The sequence below is a fragment of the Antennarius striatus genome, chromosome 2 (genome assembly GCF_040054535.1).
Source record: "Antennarius striatus isolate MH-2024 chromosome 2, ASM4005453v1, whole genome shotgun sequence".
Lineage (NCBI taxonomy): Eukaryota > Metazoa > Chordata > Actinopteri > Lophiiformes > Antennariidae > Antennarius > Antennarius striatus.
Genome location: NC_090777.1, coordinates 16483640 through 16502424, shown reverse-complemented (window position 1 = coordinate 16502424; position 18785 = coordinate 16483640). Strand labels below are relative to the sequence as shown.

The following is an 18785-nucleotide window of genomic DNA, read 5'->3' as shown; positions in this document are numbered from 1 at the left end:
CCATGAATATGCAACAACCAGCCCTTCTAGCAATGATCTCTTTGTGAAGGGAGTCAATGAGTGTCAACTCAGAGGTCTCCCCCATGTGGTTGTGCATCCTGAAACCAACTCATGGCATTTATACTGCATAGTGGTTTACTCGAACTTACTATAACATATAGTACGTTTGAGTATACCTTGTATATCTGAGATACATGTGTATCTTGAGATACATTTTTTGGATTGTTTCGAGCTGTAGGCAATTATCAAAACAAAAGTCTACAATGCACAGTTTTCTGAAATAACTAACAGACATAATGACCTTTTCCATGACATTCTAATTTTTTGAGATGCACCTGTGTATATAAACTTAACATTTCCACAGCACCCTTGGGCTTGGGGATTCCTCAGTTAAATTTGCATTGTTTTATTACTTAGATAATTGAACAAATCACACTTTGAGAACCTCCCAAAGAAGACCCATCAGTAGACTTTGGATTTGCTGACAGGTCAAATACACAAATGTAATTTCTCCTTTTGGTTGAAACAGGTAACTGAGTTGTTAGTGTACATACTTGATTCCATTTTATTCACTATTGCAATTTGTGCAAACATTTTTGAAAGTCCTTGACAGTCAGAAGACTAATTAATAAAACGTTGGACCATTCAGCATCTTGTTGAACACTGACTAATTATTATCGGTGCTTTATAACAAATTGTTAATGCAAATAAAAGGTAAGGTTTGGCTAAAATGCTCAGCTGATCTGAATAAAGATCCATTTCATCTGCATTACTCTGATATACTATATGTCAAAATGTGGTAAGTAATTCTTGTACCTTACGAGTCAAGTTAGTTAACAGAAGTTAACACAAACACTGGAATAAAACAAAAAGGTAGAAAAAGCAAAGGTGTGATTAAACAAAAGAAATCACCAAAACCAAGTTTGTGCTAAACATGAATGTTAAACTGTTTGGAATTAACACTCATTGCGCTTACCATTAACCTAAAAATGTTGACTGCTTATTTTAAAATTTTTCATTTTCATTCAGAATTCAGGATTGTTGTGTGAGATCTCAGTATCATAGCATCACAGTAAATTTAAAACCCTTACATATGACATTGTTAGGGAATACAATTCTCAGTTTACTTGTTTAATAAATGTGCTTTGTGGGTACAATAGCTGCATTCAGAGAAAAGTTGCAGATCATGACCAAATAAAATGAAAATGCAGTAGGTGCCATATCCACATGTCAAGCTAAAGGTAACTGAGAGGCATTCAGTCCGTACAACAAAGCATATAGTCATACAATTTAAGTTTTTATAAGAGCAAAAAAAAACAAAAAACAAACACCTCAACAAGAACGTCCTATTTCTCTGAGCATTTCTTAAGAAAAAATGTCAAACAGCAAAAACAAGGCATGGGAATCTCCGCTCTATTTAAAAACACTTTATTTGTGCCAACACTTGGAAACAATTCTCAGCGGATAATATTTGACTTGAAAGCTGAAAAACAGGACCACCCTACGTACCACCCTACATATTAAATCAAAGTTAGGCCCATTCAGTTATGTCCAAAATGCTCAAGGCCATATAGCGTAACAGCTTTAGATAGAATATATAATAAAACACAAAAGTGGCATAAGTAAAAAGGCAGAAAAATCCAATATTTAACTTCTTTGTTACCACAAATATATTAGTGGTTTTCATTAAGATAATAACTTCAGTATTAATGTTGATATTAACAAGGAAAAACTTGCTTTTAGTTTGTGGAGCCACCAGAATCGGAGTGAAAGGTGATGTGTCCCGAGGATGATTCTGAGGGTGTGCTTACAAAACTGTTTGTGTTTCCTTTACTGTCAGCTTTACTTGATTTCCTGTGATGTCCCCAGTTAGATCCAGCGCTAACTCCAGCACCTGTGTGGTCTCCACCATCTGTCCTAGCCCTCGAGAGCAATGCAGTCTGCTTGCTGCGCCCAGGTGAACCCCCCTCGCACTGCTGTTTCCCGTCTCGTGGGTGCTCCCGGCACCCTTTACCAGAGCCACAAGCTCTGGGACTCTTCTTTCTGTCTGATTTGGGGGAACTCTCAGGAGAGTGGCCCCGACTGTTGCACCTTTTCTGATCTGAGCACCGCCTGAGCGCCTGCGGTTCACGCTCAAAGTCTGTGAGCAGGAAGTGAGGAAGGATGACTGTGTGCTGTTCATACACATTGGGGATAAGTGAGATGGTGGATGTGCGGCGTGGGCTCTTCCTGGGACTCGGAAGCGGTGTTTCATCTATAAAGTTAATCACCTCGTCACGACTGAAACACCTCAGTTCGTCCTCGTAGACTACACGTGGCAGGTGTTTGAGGGAGTGCATGCTGTCCTCAGAGCATCGCCGCTTGCGGTGACGGTGATGATGGTGGCTCTCCTCGTGGTAAGAGACCAGGCTGTTCCTGCGCCTCTCGTGGCGCGGCAAGGTGGAGCTGTAATGGGCACTCATTATCATGTCCTCGGTGGAGCCCCATCTGTGAAGGTATGAGGGGATCCGGTCGCTGGTCCACATGTCGGTTTCGTCGTGGGAGTATCTTCTTGTAGGGGGCACCTGGACGCAAAACACAGACCGAATCCTTCAATCTATAAATAATTTAACAACTTAAATTCTAAAACAAAATAAAATCAGTGCACATTGTGCCACTGCAGCTTCAGGTCAGTACGCATGAGGCAATAAAACTTTCTAACACATTCTATCACTTCTAAATTGCCAATTTTGAAGGATATTACATGTAGGATTCTTTAAGGTTCTGTGGCTGTCAGTGCCACAGCAATATTACAAAATAAAACTAACTGGCACCAACCCAATCAGTTTTTGGGGAGGCTGGTGATTAATGTCTTCCAAGACAGAACATTTAGAGAATTTATTATGTTTCTTTGTGCCCTGATTCAGCTGTATTATTATTTAATTTAAATCCTACATGTCACACAGATATGTGAAATGTTCTTTCATTTTCTTGTTTTTTGCTTCATCCCACAGTTTTTTATCATAAACATGACTATAACTGGACTATTAATCATCTCCGTTATTGGGAGATGAAAAATGTGTGTTATAGTATTTGTATACTCACATGCCATTCTGTTCTGACAACTGAGCAAGAGAGAGAGGGTTTGTCAAGGCAATGTCAAGAAACACCCTGCGGTGAGTTTTTAGGTAGTTGCGGACAAATGAGACAGCAGATGATACAGTAGAACTGAGAGGGTTAGGAGGGACGGTTGAACAGCAGAGGGCAGCACAAGCAATCAAATGAATTAAGATGCGGGACAGAACTAGCAGGACGTTCAGAGAGGGAGACAAAGGGAGAGAAACCAGCATCAATGAGGATTATTAGACCATTTAAGAAGTGCCTATTCAGTTCTTAAATGGGGGAACTACTCGATAATGCTTTGAAGGGTTTTGGTGATTCATGTTTGTGCGACAGTGTCACAATTCAAGCAAGTCTTCCTGTCACTGAAATCAAAAATGCACCTTATTTGTTGGGCCATCACAAAAACACACTAAGAAATAACAAATATCATACTTAAATGAATCTGCTGTCACATGAAGGTGTATCAGACACAAAAAACAATGGGTGGAGCAATGGTTTGGTCTCATGGGGCGATATCTACTGTATGCATCTCTGTTTCAATGTGTATTAAAAATTAATTGAACAGAGCTCAAGCCTTTTGAAGCTTCAGTCTCTCATTATTAAACTGATGGGCATCTGGGTTTATTAAAACATGTTTGGGCTGCAGGATAGCATGAGAAAACTGTTTTGTTTTGTTTTTAAGTTAAATATCCTCAAAAACATTTCCAGGCCAAGACCAGTAAATATTTTATCATCATTGCTTTAATCAATCAAACTGATCAATAAATGGTCTCTGATTTTTGCCAGGAACTATTGTAACCAGAGCAGATAATGGAGTGCTGTTGCATTGCCCTTGAAGACTGACTGCCTGTTAGAACAGGATTTGGTGTTATTGCAGACTGAAAAAGAGATTTTCACAGCTCTGCGTTTGGGTAAAATGCTGTTGAATTGAACATCAGCTTATAAATTCATTGCATTCGTGAAACCTTGAGGGATTCCTGAAAGGTAGAAGGTAAGTCAGTTGCTAAACTCTTACCCTGTTAAAATAAGAATGGCTATGACGTAGTAGTCTATGAATGACGCACATCTAAATGATGGAACTGCGGATGGTCATATTTACCAAACAGTAGTCAGAAGGAGTGTATTATTGAATCATTTTAAAAAGACAAAAAATTATCTGTGGCATAACTGGGGATAGCTTCACAAAATGTTTGATCATTCCAGAAGATTCAAACAAGATCCAGAAAAGGCGCAAAGGGCCATTTCATCATGCACATAAGTCATTTAAAATAATTCAACTGATCAAGTAAAAGAAATGAAGAAAATTAATGAAAATATACCTGCAAATACTGCATTTTATCTTCCTGTTGTTCCCTCAATGGATACCCTTGCGGAACCCCCCTTTCTAAGGTTGAGAACTCATTACGGTCTACCGTCACGATTTCAGGCGCTGAGCTATAGTCATATGGTCTGTCATATATTAAGTCGGCATGAATTCCTCCATCTTGGCTGTTTTCTGCAAAGTGCAGAAAAGCACGAGCGTCAGGATTAGAGAGCAATAAACTCAATACACAAGACAGACAGACAGACAGACGAATAAATAAGAGAGACAACTGTTCAAGTGTTCGCTGGCTTGTTGACTTTTCCTATGGGTCTGCGCAGGAATATAAACTTTAGATTACAAAGAAATTCAATAATTTAATGTTTCTTAAAAGAGTTAGAAAAAAGCCCCAAATTGGTTCTTAGTTGAGAAATTCAAATAGCTGTGGAGGTTATATCCTGAACATCAAAATCACACACGTCTATTCTTCTTCTTGTGTAAAATGTTAGTTTATATTTCCAATTAGTGCATTTTTGGTCACTTAAAATCAAATGGATTTGAATGTAAAATGCTGATCTTTAGAAAAAATGTTGGCAAAAAGGTGAAAGATGAAAGTAGCTATTTGCACAGGCTGAAAGCATGCAAATCAGTAGCTTTGGTAAAACAGGAAACAAAACTTTATACATACAACTGTGATGAGTTATATACATGGCAAGCACTCTGGAGAAAGCAGAAAACTGGCAGTGTTAATTATCACGAAGAATATGGCTTTCCTTGTGTTTTATGGCTCCTGCTGGATATTAAAAAGTTATCAGGGATAGAAATAGGATAAAAAGGTTTGGAGGGTTAGAAACAGGAGAGAAGGGGATCAGATTGGGTTGAGTTTAAACAGTGCCAATAGAACAAAGTGACAGGTGGTTCTTTCTGACATCAGTTTGCTTGAATTGCGGAAAACCGGTCATCGATACATTTCACGAGCCTTTCTATGATTATCATGTGACCTAATTTTGGGACCAAATATTGTATCTGTGATGTCATTGTCAAATGTTTCCTTTGCAGCCCGCTTGAATAGATTTATATTTCTTTAGAGGAGATGGAACTTGGGACACTTTTTTAAAAATCTATTAGATATACCAAACGTAATTTAATTAAGACTTCTGTCTTATATATATATTGTCATTTGACTTAAATACAATCAGAGCAGAAAGTGTGAGCACACAACGTATGAAAAAAAATTAAAATGAAAAGATAACAAATATAAGTACACTGTTCATTAATCAATAAGATATCTGTGTTAATTATACGTACTTAAAATACATGTGTCACTTTTTGACTTGAGGGAAATATGACCATCATGGCATTAAAATGTTTCTCAGTTTTACTGAAATTATTTTGCTTTCAAGCCTAACAAATGAATGAGGAACTATTTATTATTTATCATCCTACTCTATTTTCTCTACTCTACTCTAATGCCACAAGTACCTGAAAGACTGTCATATTTGAATAAAGTTTAAAAAAATATTGCAATGTAAACATGTTGTTTGTCAACATATTTTGTTGAGACATCTCTCTGATATAGCATGTAAAGTTTGGAATAAAGCAAACATGCACAAACAAAGAAAAATATGTTTCTTAGAATTTAGAAAATTTAGTTATACAGACACTTGGTTTCAATTCTTGACAACTAAGGTCACATGATAGGTCACATGATAACTTTTGACCACTGGCTTCAAATAATAAACAACAATACATTGTAAGTAGTAAATACTCTTAAAAACATAAATAAAAAACGTGTCATTCTTAATTCAATAGACGTGAACAGCTGAAGCCATTTTTTCAAAGGAGAAAAACAAATGAACCAAATGTTAAAAATGCTGTTAGGCTGTTGATGGTTCTAGTTATGATTACTTTTATAGATTATCATCAATTATATACTATGTTATATTTGAAACATTTTTTTGTAAAGCATAAATGGTCATTCACTTATATCAGGGTCATAGGCACCACATCTTTAAGCCAGTTAAGATCAAAGACCGGTGACAAGCTAAACGTACAGTTAAATGTTCTCAAAACTAATTATATAGCATCAGTATTCCGCTGGCATTGTTTAATTTGCAGTTCAGTTGGTTTGACAGACCATGGCTAGGACAGCAGTATAACTGCAGAGTAAGAAGTAGAACGCTCGGCAATGCGGTCACAGAGGGTGAGTGCTTGACGGTGCTTGAAAAACTACTATGGAGTTACACTTGCATTGGAAATTAAAAGTTTTGAAATGATAGCAGTGATGGAGTCAGACAAAACTTAAACCAGTAACCAATACTAGTGATTTGTCACAAAAATGTATTATTTAAAAAAATAAATGCTGACCTTCGATACACTAGAAAGGTAGACTGTGCAAACTCACTGAACCACTTATCAGCGGTCAAAAGAATGATTTTATCAAGACTCCAAAAACACATATTTGTCCATAATGCCGTGCACTGTAAATTGACTAGATATGTAATCAAGCCACTGGCATGCTTTATGTTTATTATTATATCTTCACACACCATAATAAAAGCTCAAGCACCTTTGCAATGCAACAGTTAGAAAGTTTTGCTTTCCTCGCCATAAGTCATTGATATTAACTGGCTTCCGTGAAGATCTGATGACTTTCTGAGGCGACCTTATCATGAATACAGGATCAACAACCATCATTTCCCGTGAAACTGCTATGGCCCATGTTCCAGCTGCTAATGCGCAAATTCCTTTTAAATAAACCTAATTTGGAGGCACTACGTGAAAGAGTAGAACAAATCTCTACCAAACATCAGACGTTTAGGTTTTTATACTTAATGTGGCTGAGAGAAAACAATTTAAGTTGATTAATCACAGTTGGTAGTGTGATTCCTAAAGCCAAAGGCAGTCCAGAGTCCTGAATTAGGATACTTGTCCTCTTACACAAGCAAATTAATTTATAGTACAGCTGAGAAAAATACACCTACCGGTAATTAACTTTGGAGTCACATTTGACAGTTTGCTCTTACTGTTCGACACTGAGCTGCCTTAGGAAATAGGAAGGACCAGATTCACATCATTGGGTGCAGAGAATGGGGGACGGCTGGGACACACAAAGCAGGACAACAGGGAGTCGATCGACCATTGCTTACCCTCATCCACGTCGTCGTTGGACATGATGGCGACACATTTCTCCCACACCATGCGGATGTCAGCCCGGTAGCGATCACAAGCCCAGAGAAACATGGGCAGCAGGATGGACTGTGCGATGGAGCACCACAGCACACACAACACCATCCAGTTGTAGGAACGGTCAAACTTCAGGCTGGCAAAGCTCACCACCTGGACAGGGTCAGCACAGAGTTTAAAAACAACAACAACAACATTATAAGCTTTTAAACTGTTTTAGGACAACAATGAAACTTGCACGCATCAAAAATTTGCATGTGTTTGGAAGACCATTTCAACACACACAGCAGAGTAATGTTCTCAGGCAGGATGGTTTCCAAGGCTGTTTGCTTAAATGTTAGCAATAATACATTTTGCCCAGATGTCAAAAAACTGAAATAAAATAGTCCAAACTGTCCAAAATCAGTATTTAAGTAGTTTCTACTTCAATACAAAGGACTATGTTAATTATAAAATTTAGTCCATCTGTTCCAGTGGGTCTACTTATTGGTCAACAGATATGTGCTTACTGGGCTTCCTGGTGTTAACAGGTTTATTCACCAACACTGCAAAACTCAAAAGATAGTGACCCGATAACACAACTGACTGGCAGATGCTAAACCACATCACAGCAAAAGTTCTGTACATAATTTATTATGAACAAAGCATTGTCAGCCTATCTACTCCTGGTACCACATGTAAGACTGTATCAATAAATGTATCAATAAATGTGAGGTTTAAATGTCATGCCATTAACCACGCAGTTTAAATACTAGAGCTGCATGCAAGCAATATTCTGTTTGTTAATCCACAAAATACCATGAAACATAATTTACTTGACATAGCAGAGAAAAGCAGAAAACTAACAAAGCTATGCTCACAATGAAAGCTAAATCATTTATCAAAACAGCTTGCAAACGTGCAACACTCGCATGAATGCTATGTAGCATTTAAACTTCCAATCAAAATATCTAAAACCAAATACGAGGGATTATGCAGTTTATACTGAGCATCTCAATGCAGAGCAACATCCAAATCAAAGGGTTCAGAGAACTCAGGTGACAAAACAACAACAGCTGAAAGCTTTATGTCGAGGCTCCCATTCAGAAATAAATCATGTGAAATATGTTTGTGTTTTCTACAGATCTGCAAAACATGTTCAACTGGATTTAACTCAATTATGGGACATAAAGGAAAGCAGTTGTATTCAACTAATTTTCATTGCCACTGTAGTGCTCCTTAGTGTTGGGATTGTAGGCTCTCCCCCCCTTGGTGTAATAGAGAGTTATCATTACAGCTGTAGGGTTTGTTTCTAATTCTCACCTCTGAGGCATCGACACTAACACTCTGATCAGACTGATGAGCTCAGTCTTATGATCTCAGATGTCATCTTGACTGGCCGTACCTCAAACAACAGCAATGACAAAGTAATGTTGTACAACCCTGATTCTTCCTTTGTTCTCCTGAACTCATCTTAAAAACTTCCAAAAAAATAATGTTTGCAACCAGAGACAAAGCTAGTTTGTGTCCTCGGTCAGAACACACAACCAAGCTGTGGTGTTAATCATACATATTTAATAATAAGGTCGACAACAAGTCATTGTTTTCTTTAGACATCTACGTTTATTAGTCAAAATGGGACCATTAAATTCTGTGTTCCTTGGAGTAAGAAAAGATGACCCAATTTTAGTGTTAGGGCACACAACCTGCAGACATATTTTATCAGAACATATTTAGTTGTAACTTAAAATGTAAAAACATTTTGGCATCAGAGATTATCAGAATACATTGAAGTACAATATGCTTCTGGAAAAAAGATAACATTGATTTTTTTTTAGCATTAGCAAGTTTAGGGGTACAGCTTTCACTAGTGTCCAACAGTCTAAAAAAGTTAACTCACACCAAACATGAAAGTATTAACAGGATCTTAAGTCTGATTCTACAGTATTTGCAGAGATATTGATGTAACTACTACTATGACTTATATAATGACTGTTGGTGTTGTGTAATTGTAATTCCATGAATAAATACATGGCCACTGTTGTACTGTTATGACACACCTCATAGCAGTTTCAGTCGCACAGAAAAATATTTAGCATATGTGCTAATGTAAATCATTCTATAGCCTATTTTGTTAGTTTTGCCATCTCTAGTTACCTGGAGTGGTGATTTTTTTCTTTAGTTCATGCATATATCCTTTGGTGTTTCTCTGTGGAAAACTATATACTGGGTTGTGTGTTAGAGAGAACCATGCATTTAAAAAGCTCATTACACCGGGTAACAGTAGACGGTTTGCAGAGCTTCTGTTTCACTGCAATGTAAATATCATCTTTTATTACAACTCTACTACTCTGTTATGCGCACACTAACCAAAAAGGATGTTGATGAAAAAGTGATACACCACTGACTTCCAAAACATCTTCCAATTTATGAATAGAAAGAGCCTTATTATGAAGATTTATTATTATCAACCTTGCGAGTAAAGGTACAGCACATTCATTAAGCAGTGAACAATAGCAGCAGAAGCATTATACAAAGAAATTGCCATCACTATTATTCATATTTTATCTTGTGCTGAGATTCACTAATTCATAAAAAGCATTTTGCAGTATTCAGTTCATCTGTGGGGCCCGAAGACCTGTGAGTTCATTGGTGTTGCATAACTGATATTGCCAGGAAGGACATATTAATAGAGTGAATTCACTCTCCAAAGCTTTATTCACGTTCCTCTTTCATTAAGAGACAGTGTTTGTGAGTTCGCATATGTAAAGGCTTGTACGCTTCAGCTATTGGTATTTATATTATGTTTGCAATTGGAAACAGTTCTGTCCAGTTCACAGAAAACAGAAATAGAAATTTTAAAACATAATTTAAGATCACTTTAAAGGTCAAGGCCCGCAAGTTGTAAATGTGTCTTCAATGAATTGTTTCTCGGAGAGAATCCAGGTATAAGGAAAATAAGACTTTTCAAACTACAAAAACTCTTCTTTTAACAGGAAGCATAGAGGTCAACATGACATTTCCTGGGAATAGGATATTATGGTTTATTTAAGTCACACTGCACCTCTGTTCTCACCCCAATAAAAAACACAATATAATTCTCTGAGTAACCCAGGCAGCTGCTGTGCAATGATATGACATATTTCTTCTTAGTCATCACTGGCATTGAAGCAAGTAATGGCAACCATGCAATTAAGAAAATGGAGAACACTTTTCCTCTGATTATGTATGCGGTTATCTTGCTGTGTGGGCTTTAGTATGAAAGTCATGCAGATAGCAGTGCTTTGCAAAGAAGTTTGTTTAGGCCTCAGGTGTATGCAAAACGTAATTTAAAAAAGGGCTGTCTAATATAAAAATGACTCACAGCAGACAGAAGATGATACCTGAACCGAGGATGTGCATTATATATACACTGTCACAGAAGATGGCACAAAACTCAAATCGTGTTTCACAAAACATCTACTATTAACTTCTCTTACATCGATAGGGTTCAGACTGTGGACAGACCTGTGGCTTAAATGTGAGCAGATGGCATAAATACAATCAAAAAACTGTATGAGGATATTTGCCTTTAAAACAGAGCTCTGCCAAGGTGGCTTGCTTTCAAGTTGACAGCATGGCCGACTTGATTGTATTTACAAGCAATAAGCCTTGAGCTGTATGCAGGTGGTTGAATCTACATAGGAAGCAGATGGATCGACTTGTGTAAAAATGGATAAGGATCTAAGGGTAGAATTTGGGAATAGATTGTTTTCAGTGGGAAGACGAGGGATGTTAAGATGACAGAGGGAAGATGATCCCAGTGCTAAACCTGTATTTAGGACAGTCAATGCAGATGAGAACATGAGAACATGAGCCTTCTAATGGTGTGGACCAAGATATTCTTTGTTAGTACTAGACAATAAAAGAATCACCCCTATCATTCCATCTATAGTGACGTACTGTAGTCCATGTATACAGACACACACTATCTGTAGCATAGACTCAGGCTGACCTACTTACAGCCTCGGGTTAGCAGAGATGTTTAAGTTCATGTAAATAATAAAACAGTACAGCATAGTTATAAGAGCTTCAGTGGATAAATGCCAACCTAAAACCCATTCTTTTCATTGACTTCAACTGAACTCACCAGTATGGGGAAGCCAGTCAGGAAGTCATATATGAAGACGATGCCACTGATCAGGTAGGTGATCTGCAGTGACGTCTTGAGAGGCTCCGATCCATCAATTGAAGATCTGCGCTTCCCTTGGGCGTCCTCCACCACTATGGTGGGGACGTTGAACTTGTTCTTGTCTGCATTGTGACCTGCCTGAATGGAGAAGGTCTGGAAGAGAGCGATGCCGATGCAGATTACACCCATGGCGACGCTGCCACCGATCAGCAGCAGGAAGCAGACGCCAAAGCCGAGACCGATCTCTGTCACAATGAACCTGCAGTCAGAGGTGTAGAAGCGGTCGATGGTGTCGTGCCAGCCCACCGCGGGGAGCGTGGAGAGGATGAAGGAGACCATCCAGATGCCCATCACTGTATGCACTGCTTGTTTCTTGGTGTTACTCAACCTGTAGGAAGATTGCAGCAAAAAATGTGAAACAAAGTGTCATCAGGTTTCCATGTGAGATGTGCTTTGCTGTTTTGTTTATTCTTTGTTGTTTATGCCCAGTAACTTGACCAGTCTCCCCCTGCAAACTGAGTTTTATCTAGAGGATTATGAAGGCAGTCAAACTGCTAAAGTTTTGGATTAAATTTCATCATTTTATAATTCAGTTATTTTCACAAATGTGCTCATGAAATAAAAAAAATTAAACAAAACTCAAATTATACTGCATAATGTCCAGTAACATCTGATGATCACAGCTAGCAACAGACAGATGGTGTTTGTCACTGTTCATTAGCTAATATTTTCTAGGATGCAGTGACACAATGGAACATTTGGAATGGAACTAATATGAGATGTGAGGAATTATAATAGCAGGCAGTGATGCAGAGCCAAATGTACTAATTTTGTTGAAACCATGTTTAGTTTCTCATCTTTTTCTCATTTAATTGGAATGGTCATTCTCTGAAGATTTATAACATTCAGACATGAGCCTTAGAAAAGTTTTAGAATCCCCTGCTGCACCAGGTAAACTAAATAATTATACTGCAAATATATTTGGAGGACACTGGCTGTCAAGAAATATAGTTCATCCCACTGTGACAGTAGGAGGAAAGAATCTGTCAAACTACGACAGACCAAAGGTTTGGCACAATGCTGAAATTGCAACAAAATGGCAAATCCAGAAAAAAGCACTATCTCATGAAGTCATCATTTAGATAAGCTGGAGTTGAATGTTTTGCCGAGGGTAAAAGATCGCTTTTAAAGTCCATTTGTCATCTAAGTCTATTTCAAGGGAAAGGGGATTTCTATTTCATCTCACCTCCGAGTAATTGTTGCCATCAGACAATTTGCTGAATGTGTTTGTGTCCTCCGGCAGTGCGGCACTTGTAAAGGTTTGCCACAGAACATGTCTATAAATACAGCAGGCAGACACTGTTGTTCTCAAACTTGATGAAAGTAGGTGATATCCTGTTAAAGCACCACAAGCAGTGCTGAGTTGTTTTAAGCAACAGCAACAAATAAGACACTAAGGCCAATCCGTTTCACTTGCAGAATGCACTCATACAGTTCACTACATAGCTTTTGAATGTTTAGTGACTAGTTGGGTCACTTCAGACCAGTATTTAAACATCGGCCTTATTTAATATTTAATATACATAAATGAATGCATGTACATAAATTCATGTGTCATTTGTGTTGGAATGGAATACATAAATTCTGTTTGGAGACATTTGTCGAATACTGGCAGGAAACCCAATCTGTCTCCCCCAGGAGAGTCAGAGCACATGTTGCCTGTCCTCTTCTTTCTCTCATTAAAATCTTGCAGAGAAGCACTGGATGGACACAGAATGTACCGTCCACCAGCAAAGGGAGTAAAGACATATATTTAAAAAATATCTGTAACCAGTAAGGCATTATTTTAGCGGCACTGACACACCACAAGTGGAATGGGTGGGTGGGTGGGGTGGGTAGCCACAGTCTTTTCACTTTGGGTGTGTGCAAAGGCAAGTAGGTCTTGTTGTCACAGTGAGCAATTATGCTAGCTTTTCTTGGATGTGCCTGGGGTGCATATGATGGCATGATGGGGGGATGACGTCACCGAGCTGCTTGAATCTATTACCAGAGAGAGACAGCATAGTGGGGATAAAGCTCCTGAGACAGTACAGACTGAGAAGCCTCTCAAGTACAAATTTGGAATTCATAATTCAGGCATTCAGCGTGCATTAATGTCAGAGAAAGGGAAGTCATGCTACCTCAGCAGGGCAAGCAAACGTGGAGCAATTTAAAAGAAAGATGAGCGGCAATTACATGGCGTGTCGTCTGAGCTATCACTCCTCTGTGTCATCTGTATCACTGTTAACTTTGACATCAAATAGTAGGAAGGGGAAGCTGAGAAGGAAGTGTTTCTAGACAAAAGGGGAAGAGTGAAAGAACAAATGATGGCAAAAGCAGCGTTGTCAAGCCTGCTACGGGGCATTGACCAATAGCAGCTGCACAAGCAAAACAGATTTGAGCATAGATTTGAAAGGAAGTTTGCATATCTAATACAAACATTTGCTTATCTGCAAAATTGGCTGAACTGATTGCATGCAGCACATCTGCAGGCCTGATGACACGGAAGAACAATCAATCTGTTTTCCAGCAGAGGTAACAGAATACTGATCTTCATTCGTTGTAGCATGGCAGCAGTTTTTGCACCAATTTAAAACAGTTTTCTGTTGCAAAAATCAGCACAGCACATGCATGAAAATGCACGTTCCACTAGTATTTGCAACAGCATTGGCTGTAAAAGTGCATCCATCTGCAAATGAATGTTCTAGGTTCGATGGCCGGAAATATCCATGAATAACAGCCAAGACCTCTGATAGTGTGCTTCAAGGTGAGCTACTCTTGAACTGCACATGACAAACTAGCATATGGATCAGAATGGATTAATATTTGATTCTCTTCAATTATAATGTCTATATTCATTGCTGCTAAGACATTATGATATAATCCCTGAATTTGAAATAAAAATCAGTGTGCAGTGTAAAAATCAAAGAAATCCAACCAGGTTAGTACTGTGAAATGATACAAGATAAATACAAAATTAAAGCTATTATTTTGCCACAAAATGAGTTTGTGAAAATGCAATTTTCAGCCAGTCAGTAATCAACTCACTAAATCATATAAGAATTAAATATAGTACTTTTTTCTTCCTAGAATCACCACAGCTAATGTTTAAAACAATTGTACACCTCTTAAAAGTGACAGAAATAGACTCATAATCTTGTTTCAACGAAATGTTGCTGAGAACATCTGATTATGTGTGAACAGCAGATGTCTTGGTAGGCTAAGAAGACAAAAATGGTGTTAATGCAGCAGAACGCTGACTGTTAATGTGAGATGAATCTGATCTTTATGATTCACTGTTACTTAGTAATAGCACTTGTTATGAGGAGCCAAATATATCTAGAAGGTTGAGCTGACAGATGCTTAGTCTGGAGGGTTTTGCATGTGTTACCCTAAATATCTGCATCTGGCAGGTGTGACAGAGATTCCACATGATGTTGAATCTTCTTTTAAAAAGCTGATGTAAACTTGACAAAAGCGACACCATCCCATCTGAGAGATGTACCACCAAGAGCAGCATGGGGATCCATGTTTGCATCTTCAGCGTCAGTGTGTAACAGACACTACTGCCATTTGAGAGGGATCTGACAAATACATCCATCCATCCATCCATCCATCTTCAACCGCTTATCCGGGGCAGGGTAGCGAGGGCAACAAATACATCAGTTATTTCAAAACTGCCTAATATTGAATTTTCCAAATTACACTGTAAAAAATTATTTTAGAAGAAACTAAAAATGTAAAGAGCAAAGCAGAATAACCTGATCATTGTAATCAAATGTAAAGTGGCATTGCTACATTACTTCTTACAGTAACCAGAAACCAGGTGTAACTGTTACTATGTTACTGTTACCCCAGAGCATTGTTTCTCTATTTAATGCTGTGGTACCATAAAAAATAATGCATCCTTTTTCTTCTGCGCTGGGGTAGAATTTAAAATCTAAGAAACAGATCTGGCAAAACAAGAATTTTTATAATAAATAAATTTCTCAGTAGCAATGATGAAACCTAGCTGGGCACTTGGTGGCATAAGTTATCTGAAAGGTGAGTGAGAATGACCCTTACCTGTAATTCACAGGCCACCGTACCATCCACATGCGGTGATAAGAGAGCGAGGTGACAGAAAAGCAGGTGACCAGCGTTAGAGTGTAGAAAGTGGAAACGAATACTTTGCACAAACCCTCGTTCCACTCGTAGTTGGAATGCTGGCGGCGCAGAGTTATGACACAGTACATAGTGATAGGGATGGCCATGTTGAGGATGTGCGTGCCCGCCAGCGTGCAGATGAGAAACTCCAGCGGTTTCCACTTTTTCTGCTTGGCGCTGACGCTAAGGATGCTCCAAGTGTTGGCCAGGATGGACACACCCGAGCAAACCAACCAAGCCAACGTGTTGGCGTTGATAACGTCATCCTTCATGGTAGTTACCTCATCCACCATGTTGCAACGGGGCGTAGTGAAGCCTTGGGGACCCTAAGGAACTGTCGACGAGAGCAGGAACACAGAAGGAGAAGGAGGAGGTGGTGATGGGCAGGAGGGGATGCAGGGTGTTGGGCGAGGCGATCATTCTATGTGGGTGAGCGTGCACTCTCCATGGGCTGGGCACAGCAGGGAAAACACACAGTTAAGGAGCGACACAGTGGGGTGTTGGGGGGGGGGTGGAACAGTCGAGCCAGTTCCCTTACAAACTGGAGGCTGGAGAGGGTGAGAGAACAAAGTGGGAGACACAATGATCAGAGGGGGGGGGGGGGGGAGAAAGGGTGTGAAGAAAAATGTATCAGTGCAACTTAAAATGATCATTAATTACATATAATCCATATTTTCAATTTATGAAAGGATCGAGCTACTCACAACAGTTGAAGTATTTAATTATCACTGAAAACTGGTGAAATCATGTGATTATGAGGGGACAGATCATTAATAAGTCAGCAGGGTTTATTCTGCCACAGGGAATGGACTAAATCCCAATACAACTACTGACTCAAAAAATAAAGGTCTCAAAAAACAACCTTAAAATGTTCCTCTAGACTGGCTTTATAAACAATGACAGGACCTCATTGGTAATAACCACCGCTGTTGGCCCCTTATATAAGATTTTAACATATCTGGAAAAACTTGGAAGTAACTCAATGCATGACAGAGAAGGGAAAATCCCACTCCTCCATGTCAGAAAACTTTTTGACACCTGAGGAAATGACAGAGATTGGTGCTTTTTTATCAGCTTAGCCATAATAGATGTAATGTTCTTAGTTCAACTGTAGAGGATATATTCTTCATGAAATTGGCCTAACTGGGATGTATGATGGCGGGTGGGAACACATTAGAACAGCAGCTATGTCAACATTTTATGATGATCATAATTCAGAAGGTTGAAGGTCTAACTTTTGGTGAATTTGTTGTACTATCTCTGTCCTTCACAGGGATTAGTTTCACTAAAAGTAGGTTCAACAGTTCCTTCTCAAAGCCCTCATGAGAGAAGATGGAAGGATATCCATGTATTCCAGCGATTTCACAGTTTTCATTTATGAGAACCAGATGAACCTTATTTCAGCCTCAGTTACTTGAGACTCTAGTTTCTCTGCATCAGAGGACCGTTCAGGCAAATTACTGTTACGTAAAAGCTTTCTTGTTCTTTGCTACTATCACTGCAGGAAACTGTTGAGGTTTAGAGTTTTCAACTGACTTTCCTTTAATTTAATTTACCTTTCAGTTCTTTTATTTAGACTACCAATATTTACAGGATCTCAGACAGGCTTTTAGGACGTCACCTACAATTTTGACTTACAATATTAGAAAAAGTAAAAACTCCTGTATCTAACACCTGTCATATCCCATCCTTCCATCATGGAAACATAGAAATCCAGGCAGTATCTTCAATAAATATTCTTATAGCAAGCAAGTCAATGAACATGACGACATAGCCTCCCAAGCACAAATATGTAATAATAGCACATTGCTGTCCCACATTGTGGTTTTCTCACTGATTCTAACAGATTGTTGTTTATTCGCTGCTGTTTTACACAACAGTTTGTAGTGAAGCAAATGTAGCATAATGTGTTCCTGTCATTTTTTCCTCTCCTTACATTTCAAAATAGCGACCAAACAAAACTAAATCTCAGGCAATCGTGTTACAAGGATCTATAAAAACCACAACAACAAAAAACATCCAAGATTGCTACCCATCATTGTCAGCCCAGCTATCTTCAGCACAGCTGGACCATATTGTTACACGTGTTCCTTATTTCTTGACTTGTGCAAACATAATGTGTTCAAGTCAAGCTGTTGAGATTTGGCATCATCACCCTGGTCCCACTTCCTCTATTCCCCCTAACGGCACCCTGAACACTGGTCATCCAATCAGATTCAGACTTGCAGAAGTCTGAGGAGCTGCATCCACAAACTCATCACACCAGCGTAATTATGCATAATCTTTCGGAATGCATCATGTAGGAGTCAGTACCATCGATGATCAACAGTGTTAAGGAATACCTCAATCTTAGCATGTCTACAGCTGATATGAGGCCGTATGTAACCTGTTCTTAATCAGAATTTAATATCTGCAGATCCTGCATTGGATCCCAAATTGAGCTACCAAACTCTAGTGGCCAAAAAAACCTTTGGTGCTGCAGTCGCTCAGTCAACAGAGACTATCTATCACCCCGTGTTGTTGCTAGCAGCTACAGGTAAGTTATGCTGGATGCTTTTGAGGCATTCACCTAAATTGATGGTGATTTTCCTCCTAACTCCCTCAAACACTGGTGATGTTCCTGATATATGGTTTATTTAATGTTCCACAATGCTTGAATGAATGGCCATTCAATAGTGTCAATTTGATGTATGTTAACCGTATGTTATGGATGTCATTCTTAAATATCCACTAACATAATAAGATGGTGAATTGGGTGCTGAATCATTTTATTAGACTACATGGGATAAATTACATACACCCTTGTATCGATAAGATCCAGAATTATAGGAAATTTAGTCCTTCTCTCTTGCCTAAAAACAT

General features: G+C 38.7%; 1 protein-coding gene across 2 annotated transcripts in view; it reads right to left on the bottom strand.

Annotated features, from left to right (window-relative positions):
* Positions 1–551: 551 nt before the first annotated feature.
* LOC137608956 (probable G-protein coupled receptor 153) overlaps positions 552–18785 on the bottom strand; it is a 34401-nt gene continuing 16167 nt past the window's right edge. The window contains exons 2-6 of one of the 2 annotated variants that reach the window (XM_068335605.1): positions 15843–16471; positions 11697–12126; positions 7552–7741; positions 4422–4597; positions 552–2564 (exon numbers count right to left, since the gene is read on the bottom strand). In XM_068335605.1, the coding sequence (XP_068191706.1) occupies positions 1740–2564; positions 4422–4597; positions 7552–7741; positions 11697–12126; positions 15843–16216 (1995 nt within the window). In that variant the 5' untranslated portion in view covers positions 16217–16471 and the 3' untranslated portion in view covers positions 552–1739. The remainder of the gene's footprint in view (positions 2565–4421; positions 4598–7551; positions 7742–11696; positions 12127–15842; positions 16472–18785) is intronic. The other variant, XM_068335614.1, reaches the window with a different exon arrangement.